This window comes from Equus przewalskii, chromosome 13 (genome assembly GCF_037783145.1).
Source record: "Equus przewalskii isolate Varuska chromosome 13, EquPr2, whole genome shotgun sequence".
NCBI classification, from domain to species: domain Eukaryota; kingdom Metazoa; phylum Chordata; class Mammalia; order Perissodactyla; family Equidae; genus Equus; species Equus przewalskii.
The window spans coordinates 46390453-46406661 of NC_091843.1; the positions used below are offsets into that span (position 1 = coordinate 46390453).

Sequence of the window (16209 nt, forward strand, 5' to 3'; positions counted from 1 at the left end):
TTTGGGTTTAAAACCCATTGCTTACTGAAGCATGACATTCAAACAAGAGTAAAGTTTATCTGCAGGAATTATTTTTTACATAAACACCAACCACAGTTCTAGCTCCTTATTTGCCTACAGCCAGTTCAGTTTTTCATAAAACTGGCCAAGTTAAAAATCAGCTGTGAATATTCATTCACTGCTATGGTAATCAATTGTCACACTCCTCCCTGCTAAGAACAGGAAATCATATACAGTTCAGTGTGTGGGAGTTAAAACTTCTTATTTACGGTTCCAAAGTTCTCTTAACGAGTGCCAACGACAGGCAGGGCACATCCATGGGAACTGATCTTCCACCATCAGAGCCAGCCTACAAGGCAACAGAGTGTCCCGGTCCCCAAACAGCTTCCTATGTTTTCCTTGCAAGTCACACTGCCTGCAAGGCCCCCATTACAGCTGTAATTTGAAGTCAGCATTTGACCTCATCCATCTAACAAAAACAGGGTAACAGAGTTAAGTCTACCACAAAGAAACTCACCAGAACAATCCCTTCCTTTGCAGCAGCATCCAGCAGAAGAAGACAGGGCATTTAGGGCAGGGCTGGGACCTGGACTGGAGAAGGGAGCCATGCCCAGACCCTTTGTCCATTCACGATTCTGCTGCAAGCAGCCCTGCTTACAATGATCTGGTTTCTCTGTCATCAGCCATGGTGAAACCAAGGACCTTGAAGTTAGAATGTATGGCCAGGCACTGGCCCTGTGGATGAGTGGTTAAGTTCGTGCACTCCACTTCAGTGGTCCAGGGTTTCACCGGTTTGGATCCTGGGTGCAGACATGGCACCGCTCATCAAGCCATGCTGAAGTAGCATCCAACATAGCACAACCAGAAGGACCTACAACTAGAATATACAACTATGTACTGGGGGGCCTTGGGGAGACGAAGAAAAAAAGAAGAAGAAGATTGGCAACAGATGTTAGCTCAGGTGCCAATGTTTAAAAAAAGAAAAAATACAGCCAGGCTTGTCTTGGGATTAACCAATCCTTCTCACAGAAGGATAGTTGCCAACTTCCCACCCTGCTGCTGCTTTTCCTGTGAGTTTCCCTAGTCCCATGAGATCAAATCTACAAGTGATCCCCACTTGCTAAGAGGCTGGGTCTCAACTCCTTTCCATGGACCAGAGCGTTCACGTTTCAGTTTGGGCTGCCTAGGGTTCCCGTCATGGCCGTGGGACCAGAGATTATTCCTCTCTCCTCAGTGCTCATGATGGGGGGCCGTGGGAGAAGACAAGAGGCTCCCCGGCTCCAAACCATCCCTGGAGCTGTGATCAGTTGAGGTCTTGAGAGAAGGGGACATATTGAACTTCGGGGTGATGAGAGAATGGATCCCAGTGATGTCGGTGAGTCTAAGGGGCTTTGAAGGGCCTGAGCCACCCTCTTGTTTGACCTGGCATTTGGGATTCAAGTCTGAGTCTCAAACTGTCTCTTTTACCAGCCCTGAAATCAGCCTGTGTCTCTTTCCACTGCCACCTGTTGTTTTTAATCAGCATTTCTGTGGCTCTCTGAAGAACAAAGCAGTCACTTTATCCCCCAAACTGTTTCTGTCCTTGAAACCAAAATACAAATGGCTAATAAACATATATTTTTGAGGAGAACAGCACCACTACTAAATACAGAAATGCAAGGCAAAGCAAGGTACCACTTTTTCACCCAACAGGTTGAAAGCAATAGTAATACCTAGTGTTGGTGAGGATATGGGGAAGTGGGCACCTTCATATACTACTAGTGGGCATGCAAGTGGTTACAACCTGTCTGGACAACCATTTGGCAATTTGTACCCAAAAGTCTTAAAGTGTGGCTCAGATTGCTCCCAATATCTGTTATTCCTTTCCCACAGAAATATATTTTTACTGGGCTCCTGACCACCCAGAATAGAGATGCCTTTGCAGTTTGTTGAGGCCATGTGACTAAGTTCCGGAAATGGAATGTGATTACTTCTAGGAACTTTACTTAGGAGACAGCTGGCATTGCCATTTGCCTCTTTCTCTCGCCTTTTCCATGTGTTGCTTGGGACCTAGATTGATGCATAGAGATCAGTAATGGTAGATGAAGATGAAGCCCACACCCTAGAGATGGTGGAGTGGAAGGGTAAAAATTGCCTGGGTCCCCTATTGGTTTACCTACCTCTGGACTCTTATATGAGAAGTAAATAACTTTTATCTCACAGCCGAAACTAAACCTTACTGATAGAACATGCATATCCTTTGTCCCAGAAATCCTACTTATCTTATGAATCACTCATATGTGCAAAGAGAGATATGAAATGATACTCACTGTAGCCACTAAACTATTTCAATGTCCAACATTAGAGTAGGTACGTAGGTAGGAAGGAAGGAAGGAGGGAAGGAAGGAAGGAGGGAAGGAAGGAAGGAAGGACGGAAGGCAGGCAGGCAGGCAGGAAGGGTAAGTGAGGCAGCCAAAACAGTGAGGAGGAAATAGACGCTAACAGATAATCTTGGAACACACTACATTTAGGTCAATTTGTGTTAGGTATCTTTTCATTTTAGGAATAAGTTCAAAATTCTAAATTAAAGAACTATACGGCATCTTGGGTGGGGAGAGGGGGTTTGAGAAGATGGAAGATGGGAAGTGTCTGGAGACTGCTGATCTTGTAGAGGAAATTAATGCCCTGGAGGAAGAGCCACATAACTGCCATGCTTATAACTTCAGACTGTACATGGGACCAGCACCAAGGCAGAGTGGAAGAGGGTGAACAAGGTGAGCTTAGAGGTTATGATTTCACATTCAGGCGTAGCCATGAGATTTGCAAAATGCAATTGGATATCATTTTATTATTTACAAGAGATGTGTCGTTGTAAAAAAATAAGAATTATATGAAAAAAGAATACATCATTGGGGGCCAGCCTCACAGCCGAGTGGTTAAGTTTGCATGCTCTGCTTCGGCAGCCCAGGTTTCACCAGTTCAGATCCTGGGCACAGACTAGTGCCACTCAACAAGCCATGCTGAGGCAGCGTCCCACATAGAGGAACAAGAAGGACCTGCAACTGGAATATACAACGATGCACTGAAAGGCTCTGGGGAGAAGAAGAAGAAGGAAAAAAAAAAGATTGGCAACAGATGTTAGCTCAGGGGCCAATCTTTAAAAAAAAAAAAAAAGAAGATGTTTGTAATATTTAAAAGAATGTGGCCTGTTAGAATAAGAGGACAGTCTAATGTCATTTTCTAAATGTGTAATGACATAATTGATTAGAGATGTTATTCTAAAGTTGAAACCTTACAAATACAATGTTAGAGCATTTAAGGAAATTTAAGACTTCACCTTATTAATAAATTGAACTTATTAGATTTACAAAAATTATTCAAGCACATGGAATGGTTTGTCAGCTTGGAAGCTGGATTATTTAAAATGGAAATTGAATTTATTAAATATATAAATTCCATTTTAAAAATTTGACAGTGTTTAAATTTATAAAACATCAGTCAAAGGCCCTTTAATGTGTTTGTTAAAGTTTGTTAGGCTAATGAGTGAAACATCCATAAGCTGAATTTAGCTTAAGAAGCAACTAGGTTTTGGGATTTATAACTTCCATAAATCAAAAATTAATTATTAACATTAATAACAAACTATCAGAAAGAGAAATTAAGAAAAAAAAATACCATTTACAACTGCATCAAAAAGAATAAAATACCTAGGAATAAATTTAATCAAGGAGGTGAAAGATCTATACACTGAAAACTATAAGACGCTGATGAAAGAAATTGAGGAAGACAAATACATGGAAAGATACTCTGTGCTCATGGATTGCAAGAATTAATATTGTTAAAATTACCATACTACCCAAAGCCGTCTACAAATTCAGCACAATCCCTATCAAAATCCCAATGACATTTTTCACAGAAATAGAACAAACAATCCTCAACTTTGTATGGAACCACAAAAGACCCTGAATAGCCACAGCAACATTGAGAAAGAAGAACAAAGATGGAGGCATCACACTCCTTGATTTCAAACTACATTACAAAGCTATAGTCATCAAAACAGTATAGTATTGGCATGAAAATAGACACACAGATCAGTGAAACAGAACAGAGAGCCCAGAAATAAACCCATGCATATATAGTCAACTAATTTACGACAAACCAACCAAGAATATACAATGGAGAAAGGAAAGTCTCTTCAATAAATGGTGTTGGGAAAATTGGACAGCCGCATGCAAAAGAATGAAAGTGGACCACTATATTACACTATATACAAATCGATTCAAAATGGATTAAAGACTTGAACATAAGGCCTGAAACCATAAAACTTCTAGAAGAAAACATAGGCAGTAAACTCCTTGACATTGGTATTGGTGGTGATTTTTCAGGTTTGACCCCAGAAGCAAAGGCAACAAAAGCAAAAATAAACAAACAGGACTCCATCAAACTAAAATGCTTCTTCACAGCAAAGGAAACCATCAACAAAATGAAAAGGCAAAATAGTGAATGTAAGAAAATATTTGTACATCATGTATCTGATAGGGTTAATATCCAAAATATATAAAGATCACGTACAACTCAATAACAAAAAAACAAACAATCCAATTTAAAAATGGGCAAAGGATCTGAATAGACATTTTTCCAAAGAAAACATACAGATGGCCAACAGGTACATGAAAAGATGCTCAACATCTCTAATCGCCAGGAAATTGCAAATCAAAACTACAATGAGATATCACCTCCATCTGTTAGAATGGCTATTATCCAAACGACAAGAAATAACAAGCATTGGCGAGGATGTGGAGAAACGGGAACACTTGTGCATTGTTGGTGGGAATACAAATTAGTGCAGCCACCCTGGAAAAAAGTATGGAGGTTTCTCAAAAAATCAAAAACAGAACTACCATATGATCCAGCAATTCCACTTCTGGCTATTTAACTGAAAGAAGCAAAAACACTAACTTGAAAAGATATCTGCACCCCGACGTTCACTGTAGCATTATTTACAATAGCCAAGACATGGAAACAATCTTAGTTTTCATCAATGGATGAATGGACAAAGAAGATGTGGTGTGTGTGTGTATATATATATATATATATATATAAATAGGATACCATTCTACCATATATAAGAAGGAAATCTTGCCATTTGCAACAACATGGATCGACCTTGAAGGCATATGTGCTGAATAAGTCAGACAGAGAAAGACAAATGCTATATGATCTCACTTACATGAGGAATCTTAAAAAAAAAACAAAAAAACAAACTCATAGATACAGAGAACAGAGATGGTTGCCAGAGATAGGGGATGGTCAAAATGGGTAAAGATAGTCAAAAGAAACAAACTCCCACTTATAAACAAAATAAGTCCTGAGGATGTCATGTACAGCATGGTGACTATAGTGAATAATTTTGTATTGTATACTTTATAAGTTGCTAAGAGAGTAAATCTTAAAAGTACTTATAACAAGTAAAAGAAAATGTGTAAATGTGTGCTGATGAATGTTAACTAGATTTATTTTAATTAACTTGTATCTATTTCACAATTATACAAATATCAAATCATTATGTTCTACACCTGAAACTAATATGTCAATTATCTCTCAACTTAAAAAAAAATATGTATATATGAACACATATATACATACACATAGACACACTACATACATATATACACATATAAATGTACACACACACATATTAACACCATTCCTCTGGGTATTTCTTCATTAATATTTGAATTTCTCCAAATCAGAAGTAATAAAACACAAGATTAGGTAAGAATAGTAACCTTGAAGGATGAATAATCTTAAAAGTTTAATTAATTTTATCAACAGGCTAAAACTTCATGAAGGAATCATAGACATCTTCATGTCTAGTAATATTTTCTTTGTGGAAAATTTTCCAATGCATTCTTTTTTTCCAACCAGATTCTTAGGAAAGGCTTCTAACCACACCGTTCCCACCACTCTCTGTTGTGGTTCTTCCCGCCCGACGACATATATTTGTCTTCTGGATACAGAGCCTTGTTATTCAAAGCGTGCTCTGTGGACCAGCAGCTTCCGCACAGCCTGAGAGTTTAGCAGAAGTGCATAATCTTGGGCAGGATGAAGCAGGGTTGGGGAGGAATGGGAGGATGGGACTTGCCTTCCAGAAGGATCTACTCCTGTTACCTAAATGAAACTTTTTTCAAATACAGGTATTTGCATGAAACCATGCTTTTCTGCCTTCTGGGTAAACTGACTACCAAAAATTAAACTAAAATTATAACTGATTCCTGTGATTGAATTCCTTTTGGTAACTGGAAACAGTTAAAAATGCTGAATGTGCTATGTGCCTGGCAGCAAAACCTAGTCGAAAAAGATTATGAAAGCAGAACCAAGAATTGCGTGTTCTCTCTTCCTTCTCTATCCACAAGGGTGCCTCACGAGTGCCAGCTGTTGAAAGTACAAAAGCTTTACTGGAGGCATCCCCAAGAACAAGCAAGTAAGCGAAGCATGATTGTCCTATGGGGATGAGCTATGAAATCAAGACATCAGAGTGGAGAGATGCAAAATACCCTTAAAGACCAAAGAGCCCCCAGACCTCTGAGACTAGACAGTAAGCTGATTAAATATATTAACATATCTAAAAGAAAAATGTTTCAGTCTCCAGGGGCAGTTGGTCAGCCAAGAAGGTTTAGAAAAAGGAGAATTTTAGAGACAAATGCTAGAGATGCCTATCCAAGCAGTCAGGGGGACACCTCACAACCTGTCTAGTGTGAGATAAAGGAAAAGTTATTTTTACCATTATAATTGTCAAGTATGATGGTGCTAGTGGAATTGCCCAGCTTTCTGAGATGGGCTGCACTACTGAATAAAATGACAGAGGGATTGGGGTGTGGAAGGTTGGGTCCACGAAGCACTGAAACTCTCTGCCTGGATGGATCCACGCTCCCCATACCAGTTTGCCATTAAAATCTAGCTTCCCACATGCCAGGCCTTCAAGGAGAGAAGGTACGGCCAGAAGACAGCCCAAGCTCTCCAGGCTCTGTGTAACTCAATGACTTAGCATCCTGGCTTTATACATAATTCCTATGATCTGGGATAACAGAAATGAATCCTAGGGGATGGAACTACTCTCTCAGTATGCTGACAGTTGTGCTTCTAAGTTTGAAACCTGGCAAGGGCACCAAGATAATGTCACCCCAAAACCTGGCCTCCCCAGTCTCACCCTGTGCACTCAGTGCTTTCCTTTGAAAATTTCCATCAGCCTGGGCCACAGAGATCAGTTTATGATTATTCTCTAAAATGGTTGATGGTAAACAGGTAATTTTTCTTATTCAGCATCATTATTAATCAAAAACTTGCAAATTAAGAAAAAATGGCAAAGGGAAAATTGGCACAGGGTATAAGCAAAAAGGCATTTTCATATATTGCTGGTGGGGTACAAACTGGAAATACACCAGACATTTCAGAAATATGTATATACCTCTGACCCAGCAATTTGACTTCTAGGAATTTATCCTTACCCATTAATTAAGGGTATGAACAAAGATTTAACCACAATGATGTCTTCTAGGGCAGTTCATAATAGGTAAAACATGTAAATTATGTAAATATTCAACAGTTGAAAATGGTTAAATAAATACCTATAATGCAATAACATACCAATATTTGCAATATGTTACAGAAGTACATTTACTGACAATGTAATTCAAAATATTATGATTCAAATTGTAACTCAGAAATACAATTCACCATGTGTTTTCTTTTCTTCTTTTTGTTTAGTTACATTTTCTAATTTTTTTCAATCAACACATTATCATATATAGCCCTGGTTCTGAATCAAAGTTGAGGAATCTCCTGTCTACATAAAGAATAGAATCCAGGGTTGGGAGGAAGAGGACACATAGCGGTCCAAGCCCTTTCTCTACTTGAGAGCAAAGGAGCCTCAAGGAGGTAAAAATGACTTCTCCAACGTCACCCGGCTGAGCGGCGGCAGAGCCAGTGCTGTCACCTGGCTCCGCGGATTCTTAAGCCCAGATGTGTCCAACCATTCCCAGTGCCTCCAAATCAGAGCAGAACCGTGTGTCTCTCCACGCTACTCAACATCAGTGTCTCAGCTCAGAAAGCAAAGGTGCCCCTCTAGCTGTGTGTTGAACCAAAACATTTGAACAAAATCATTTTTAATGGTCTCTTCTACATGTCGTATACACAATAGCAAGAAATCTCAATTGCAAATTGCATCCCACATGATACTCTAGGATCTTCTGAAGTGTATCATAAAATATCAAACTTGTCTACAGACATCTCAGAATGAAGTGGCGAGATGGGAAGGGGAAAGGGGAGAGAAAAAGGCAATGAAAAAAGGAGGTCTACTTTGTGACCCAGACTTATAGCCATTTCTTATTGTGAAAGCTCTTCAACTCTTAATAAGTCTCATCATTCTATGCACCAGAAAAGAACACGCTGGCCTCTCAGAAGTTTCCTCGGGACTCTGGTCGGCTGCTGCAGGAAAGTTACGTCTCTGTTCTCGGCTGTGCCCTAAGTCTAATGACTCCCTGACCAATTTCCAAAGAGACTTCTATTGAACAACCGTAATTAACATTGCTCCATCCGGCCCTGAATCATCTTTCTATGACATCTGTTTTCTCCTCAAGCGACATTCATTTGGAGATTTCTGATAGGACAGAGGGACAGGGTTAATGCTTCCCTCATTACACAGACCAAGACAGCAGCAGCCAAGAGTGAAAGGAAACGATCCAAGACGCCCCACCTCCCCACGCCTCCATCTCGGCTGCCATTAACAGATGAAAATCAGCACTGGGAAAAATAAGTGAACTTCAAGGGATGGAGGTCTTACTTACGGACACACATTTCTCTGCTTTCATAAAATCCAGGACAACACTGGGATTTGCGCCTATACATAGTTTTTTCCCCATGTCGATAGGCTGTCCGATAACTGATTCTATACAGAGGGAAAAAGTACACTGTTACTTTTTTTGACCTGCAATTTGATTAGAAACCAAGAATTTATACTTTAATACAAAAGAGCTATTAAATATGATAAAGGTATGAAAAGCAAAGTACTCCAAAATAATTAAGAAACATAGAACTTATGTCTCGACCAATATTATGCTAAGGCATCAACTTGCTAAGAACATATTAAGATTGCCCATTTAAGCCAACCTACACTTTATTTCAAGGGATCAGAAGTTTCGTGACATCTCTATTTCACTTATCTTGAAATATCTTGAAAAGTATTGATTTATATCACATATGATACTTATCTAACCATCATTCACTTACATATGTTTTAAAGGAAAAATTCCTTGCAGAACTTAAGTAAAGATATACATTGAATAAATAAATATATCATATCAAGACTGGTAATGATTAAATGGTGTGAAGAAAAATAAAGCCTGAGTGAGGGAATAGAGCGTGACAGGGAGGGAAAGCTGGTTGAGATAGAGTGGCCAAGGAAAGCTCGTCTGAAGAAGTGACAGTGAGCATGACATCATTTAGTGCAGCATAAACCAGCAGGTGCCACCCTAGACCCATGACTCGTACTTCTATAAGTATTTTACAAATAAAATTAAGGTACCATGGTTCCCTTCCATATTAACATTAATATTCATTATGTTGTTTATTTTCTGTTTTCACATTTACAGAAAAAAATATGGGGCTTATTTTACTTAAGTGGAGGTCAAATTTAAGGTAGCCTAAACTGAGTCAGATGTTCAAGTAGAAACACATGCTGGGATATGAGTTTCTTGATAACTGGTGATGTCCATATTTAAGAGTATTTCCCCCAGTTATGCACAACTCAAAAGCTGGGTGAGTTCTTGCTAACCGAACGATGGAAACCAGTAGACATTTTCTCTACAAGCTCCTTAAGGGCACCAACAACCTTATTGCTTTTCTATATCTCCTGTGATTTGGAACAATAGCAAGCGCTCAATAACTCCTCACTAGATGAATGGATGCACCTTCTCAAATATTTAATGTCGGTGTATCAGACTCCTCCCAGTTAGCCAAAGTCAGAAACATAGCTGAGCTTCCCTTACCTGTGCCGTGTACACTTAAACCAGTTCAGAATGTCAGTGCAGCTGGTGTAGTAAATTTGATCAAAGGGATGTGGGTATGACTCTTGCACAGTCACTGAGTAGCTGAAAAGAAGAGGAAAGATAAGGAACCAATATTTCTCTTTCTTACCTTAATGATATATTATGTACGAAAAACAACTGTAGGCTACATTATCTCTTTTTGCAACTCCACACTGACTTTTAACAGAGAATCTCCACATTTTTAAAGGTTTTTATTTGAACCAGAACCCCAAAAGGACCAATATTAATAATATATTTAAAAGACAAGAGTTCACGCTATAGATTTCAAAAAATTTCTGTTTTATTATTCACCATAAACTCTGATATTCCTGAATATAAAAATATATCACCATGTATTTTTCTGTGTATAATTCCATCTCTTCACTCCAAGGGTCTAGGGATAACCAAGATCTTTCCCAAAAAGTTTTCAATCTAAGTCTGCATGCAAATGATAGGGGTAATCAGCAAAGAGACAATTTGAGTATTCATAACCCAGTACACTTGCTACTGATTCTGGAAAATCAGAAAGAGCCTATTTTTCGGGTTGGAATTTGGAATCATTTGCTTTCGTGTGCCTGCCCTACTTCTCATGCAGAAGAAGAAAATCCAACCTCTAAATAAAAACAACAAAGAAGTCTTGAAACCCAGTTTTAAACATATGGCTGAGACAATTAGCCTGAAATAATCATACGAACAGCCAGCTGTTGCATTTCCAATGCATTTTCACTAGCAGCTTCTTGTTAAAGTAAAAGCATGCAATCCTATGGGCCTAAGAATGTGGGTGGAAAACATCCATGAAATATAAAAAACATTCAATGTTCAATCCCATACTTCTTCATTTTAAAGCAGGCTATTACATGCCCAAGAGATTAGAGTTCCTGCCTCCGGGAAAATCTGGAGAATCCTCTTTTCCAAACCATTTTCTTTTCATCAACAGTTTCCTAAAGATTTCCAAGAAAATCCTTAATTCACACTAACAAACAATACGGGCCACAATCACGGGCTCACTTGCTGCAAATCAATAGCCCAAGTTCAATAATAGGAACTATCAAGTAGAGAAGGTACGGAAGGAATAAGGTTGAAATTTCTTCCTGAAGAATTCAGGTGACCTCTAGAGCAGAACCTTCTCATTTGGAAAGCTGTGCGGTGCTGGCCTCACATCCAGTGGGATTTCTTTCCTAGCTGGTCTCTGTTAGTGACATGTACTTAGGCTTCAATAGGACATCCATGAAACAATCATACTAGTCATACTTTTGTGTATTTCATTGTTTGGGACATTGCAACTTGATTTCTAGGTAAATTTAGGGATCCTCCACAACTCTTACTCAGACGCAACAAGCCCAACTGAAAAGATCACTAATTAAAAGACAGGGTTATAACCCTGCCAAAAGTTCATGAAACCCAGAAGTAAAACCAAAAGTCACTTCAGTAGGAATTAGTAAATTTTTTATGTGCACACACCAAAAAGACAGTTTGCAAACTGGGAGCACTCATACCAAAACATGGAATGAGGCTCTGATGTGTATTGTTATAAGGCAGCTCATACGGTGCAAAGGCAGGCAGTGTTCACTCTTCACAGTGACTGCTTGCAATGTTAAGATTTTCTTAAATGAAAGGGAATTGGTCAGTGGTCACATCAATTGTGGGAAACTATTTAAATTTCGCCTATGCTTTTTGAAGGCATAAGCAAGAAGTGACCCAAGTTAAATTAATCTCACTTGTCTTGCAAAATAAGCTAAATTAAGATTTGCACGTATGACTAACTAGCTTTGTCTGCTCAGGGAATTTAAATCTGGTCTGCATTTATGGTTGATTTTGACAATCCTGATGTGACACTGAGAAACTGGGCGACCTTCAGCAGATAACCTCGCTTCCCTGGGTTTTCATTATCACATCTTAAAACCTGGGGGTCAGGGATGGTCGTGAAGATCCCTTCCCACGTGAATTTCTAACATACATTTCAGATAGCTGTTTCCTTCTACTGCAGGAGATGACACTGCTGCTACCTGCAAGAACAGTTTCAGGTGAACGTAGAGTACGCAACTGCCTACATCTGTCATATAACCCCTTTTGGGTAAAGAAAAGGCCTCTGTTAAAATATAAGTGTTCCTGGGAGGAAATATCACATTAAGCTATTATTATTTTCTTCAGATCCCTACTGGTCTCCTAAGGTTCAGGTTGATGCAAATTCTAAGACTTCCTCGCCAATTTTTTTCCTTCCTACCCAGCTGCTTGTAAATAGCTGAATCTTGAGGCCTGAAGCATTATTTCTCCATTCCTAGTGGAGAGCAAAGTGAATGTATGTCTTCTGTATATGGAACTGCCCACATAGGTGCAGTCGACATGACCCATGAGCAAAACAGCAACTTTCCACATGTGCTATGAGAATGAAAAAGAAACCACAATAAATTAATGCCAGTTGGGCAAAAAAATGGATTCTACCAGGCTCTACAGTGCTAATTTAGCTGAACTAAATTAGTTTGTTGGAACTAGACCTCATGCAGCATTTCCATAAAATTTCAAAGGCCACGTTATGATGTTGAGGTCTGCATGCCTTGAAGAGCGAAAGTGATAATCAACAAACGGACCCCGGCCAAACACAACCCATCTGATGTGGATGGGGAACTGATTCCACAAGCAAACATGAAAATGCTTTCACTAATCTCTGACAGCCTGCAAGATTGCCTAAATCAGAAGAAATGTTCAAGTACACAAATTTCCTCTTCTTGTCACGTGCTGCTCACCTATAGCATACATTTGCAGATGTTTCTCTGGTTTTAGAAAACAAAAAAGCCCTTCTCCATAAAAGGGTAATCAAACCATTTAGGATTCCAATTCAAGAAACATTTATTGAACAACTTCTATGCAATTCCTGCCATAAAAGAGCTCTCAAGAGACGCCAGCACGTAAATGCTGAAAATAAGGTGATATGGCTTCAAAAGAGAAATCTATATAGTTTGGGGAAAATAGGAGAATAAAATTCACTGTGTTTTCAACACTTCTCTTCAGTCTTGACCCTTCTCATTAAAATGATTCAGAAGTTCAAACTCAATTCAGAACTGATTGAATATGAATTATTTTTCATTTTGATCATAAACTGAGGCTTCCACCTAAGTTTACGGGAGAAGGGTGTCGAGCCTTTTCATATCAAATTTCTTTTGTTCTTTTTTTTTTTTTTGAGGAAGATTAGCACTGAGCTAACATCCATGCCCGTCTTCCTCTACTTGACATGTGGGACGCCTGCCCCAGCATGGCTTGCCAAGCAGTGCGTAGGTCCACACCCAGGATCCAAACCGGCAAACCTCAGCAGAACATACAAACTTAACCACTGCGCCACCAAGCTGGCCTCTCTTTTGTCCTTTTTTATACATTTTTTCTTTTCCATACAATCTTTCTCTTTTTTTTCCATTTTAATGGTATTATAATCACACAACAAAATTTGGAAAAAAATTTTTAGGAAAAGAGAATTCCGTAACTCATACATAACCAATAGCATTTTGCCGTACTTCTTTACAGTTTCGGGGGGAGGTTAGTTTAGTTTTCTTGTTTTTATATTATTATATAATCATGCTAGCAGATAATTTTGACACTGATGTTTTTAACTTAAAAGTATATCCTAGGGCCGGCCCAGTGGCGCAGCGGTTAAGTTCGCAGGTTCTGCTTCAGCGCCCAGGGTTGGCCGGTTCAGATCCCGGGTGCAGACATGGCACCGCTTGGCAAGCCATGCTGTGGTAGGCGTCCCACGGATAAAGTAGAGGAAAATGGGCATGGATGTTAGCTCAGGGCCAGTCTTCCTCAGCAAAAAGAGGAGGATTGGCAGCAGATGTTAGCGCAGGGCTGATCTTCCTCAAAAAAAAAAAAGAGAAAAAAAAACTAGAAAATATACAAGTAAAAATTTTAAAAAAGTATATCCTAAGCATCTTTCCATGGTAATAAACAGTCTTCAAATTATGACTGCCAAATATTCCATAAGCAACTACACCTAATTTGCTCAATACCCACCTATGGTTAGACAATTAAGGGGGTATCACTTTTCAAGGGGCCACTTTCTGGAAGCTCTATGCTTTCATCATGAAGGGAAATGTCTCTGAGAATGGGCTGGCCTCCTCTGGTCTCTATCACTGCTTTTTTGGCCAGTGTCAGGGCTGTTTGAACTTAGTGCCTGTGCTAACAGGCCACACCTGCAAGTTCATCAGCAGCCACTCTTAAAGTCAAAGAAGAAGAAGGAAACTTCTCGATTGTCTAGTCCAATCCTGCTTTCAGCACAAATGAGCTCCCAGTGCTAGGGGTCAGTCTAGAGCCAGCACTAACACCACCACCCTCAGACACCATCCTGTCCCTGTGTCCCCTCTCAGATGTCGCTAGAACACCTAAAGCTTGTAAAGCAGACAATGAGGGGCAAACTGTGGTATAAAAGGGATCTGATCTCAATTCTACACTATTTCCAGCACCAAGATGCGAAACTCTTTATCTCCTGCTTGTTTATCTTCTCAAACACACTGAAAACATATCATCACTGTGATTTTAACCTGCGAAGTATTATCCAGGGAGAAATTCCAGCAAGATTTAATTTAAGGTCAAAGAACAGGGGGTAAAAAGCCATCATTACTTGGACACATTCCAAAGTGGTTAATTACATTTTATCTGCCAAAATTATCTTGTTACTTTAATCAGATACAGTAATAATCATCATTTCTTCTCTCTGCTGGCTTCAGGACCGCTGCTTCAATTACTACCACTTCTGTGTTCCAGCCCCAGAGGGCTGGGAAAAATGTCCTCTCTTCATTTGTGGCTTCTTTAGAAGAAACCCCAATAGATGGAAGCACTTAAACTCACAGAACAGGGAAAGGCTATAGGGGAAGGAACAGATGACTCCTGGAATTATTCCTTTTCCAAAAAGATGCTGCACAGAATTCCTTTAATAACAAGCACTCCTGTGTATTTTAAATGATTTAATTTTCCTTAACTTCATTTTATTTACAACTTCTAAGAATCACAATTGCTGCGCTAAAATGAGGCATGTTTTCATTCGAAAAGAAATTATTCAGTGGGTCTGAGGCGGAGTCTGCATTTCTAACAAGCTCCCAGGTGATGTTCACGCCAAAGCTCCACAGACCACGCTCTGAGAAACAAGGATCCAGGTGATTCTACGGCTCAGCACCTTTGGGTACAAGAGGGTCTTAGCATAAGGAAAGACTACAATGAGCCCTACTCAGCCCGACTACCAAAAACTCTGTTTTTGAAGCTAATCTTCCTCTCCCCATTTCAATTCAAGCCCATTTCAGTTTCTGAAAATAAGGAGAACCTGTCACCTGCACCTTTATTTGATCATTTTAATTCATACTCCTTTCTCCATTCTTGTCAAAACAATTCCACTTTCTTTTACCTTTCTTCAAAGAATCATAACCTAGCTTTCTAACAGGAAATTTATCAATAAGAAGATTGTAGTTGTCAATTCTTCTTTCTAGCAGTTCATAGAAAAAATATACTCAGGAAAAAAATCTCTGTCATGTCCCTGTTTTTTCAACCTCAATTTCCCTCCCCATTAGTGAATATTTTCGAGGTTACTCTAATCACTCGTGCAGCAGGAGAATTATATTAGGTTTGGAGATTAATGTGCCCCTTGTCTGTCTGTCTGTCTCTCTCCCCCACCACTGGAACCTCCCCCATTGATGTCTATATTTAGTCATTTCATTTCCTGCCAGAAAACAATTACTCAGTCAACAATTATTTATTGAGCACATGCCATATGCAAGGCAGTGTTTTAGACACTGGGAATTATCAATGGTGAAAAAAATAATGCAATGTGTGTTAGCAAGTTTGATCAAATATGGAGCAATGGATCAGGACAAATGTGTACGTATGAGCGGGTGCTAGGTTACTTTAAGTCTTGGATTCTTTTCTCTTTATAGCCTTTCCCTTAGGGAGTTTGTTCACATCTCAACATGCTGAAGAATCCTAAATCTATATTCCCAAGCACTTCCAGGCCCATATTTCAAATTGATCTTATGAACACAACCACACTAATCTCTTCCCTCTCAAATCAACTCTCTTCTTTTTATTTTTCCATATGTGCAATGACACCTCCACTCTTTCGCACAGCAGGTTCTAAATCTCAGCCTTTTCTGCATCTTTCACATACTAC

At 39.3% G+C, this 16209-nt stretch overlaps 1 protein-coding gene across 9 annotated transcripts in view; it reads right to left on the minus strand.

The window, feature by feature from the left end:
- MEGF10 (multiple EGF like domains 10) overlaps positions 1-16209 on the minus strand; it is a 164000-nt gene that overhangs the window by 106499 nt on the left and 41292 nt on the right. For all 9 annotated transcript variants that reach the window (XM_008529881.2, XM_070569352.1, XM_070569351.1 and 6 more), the window contains 2 exons: positions 10026-10127; positions 8826-8926 (listed from right to left, as the gene is read on the minus strand). In XM_008529881.2, coding sequence (XP_008528103.1) covers positions 8826-8926; positions 10026-10127 — 203 coding nt within the window. The remainder of the gene's footprint in view (positions 1-8825; positions 8927-10025; positions 10128-16209) is intronic.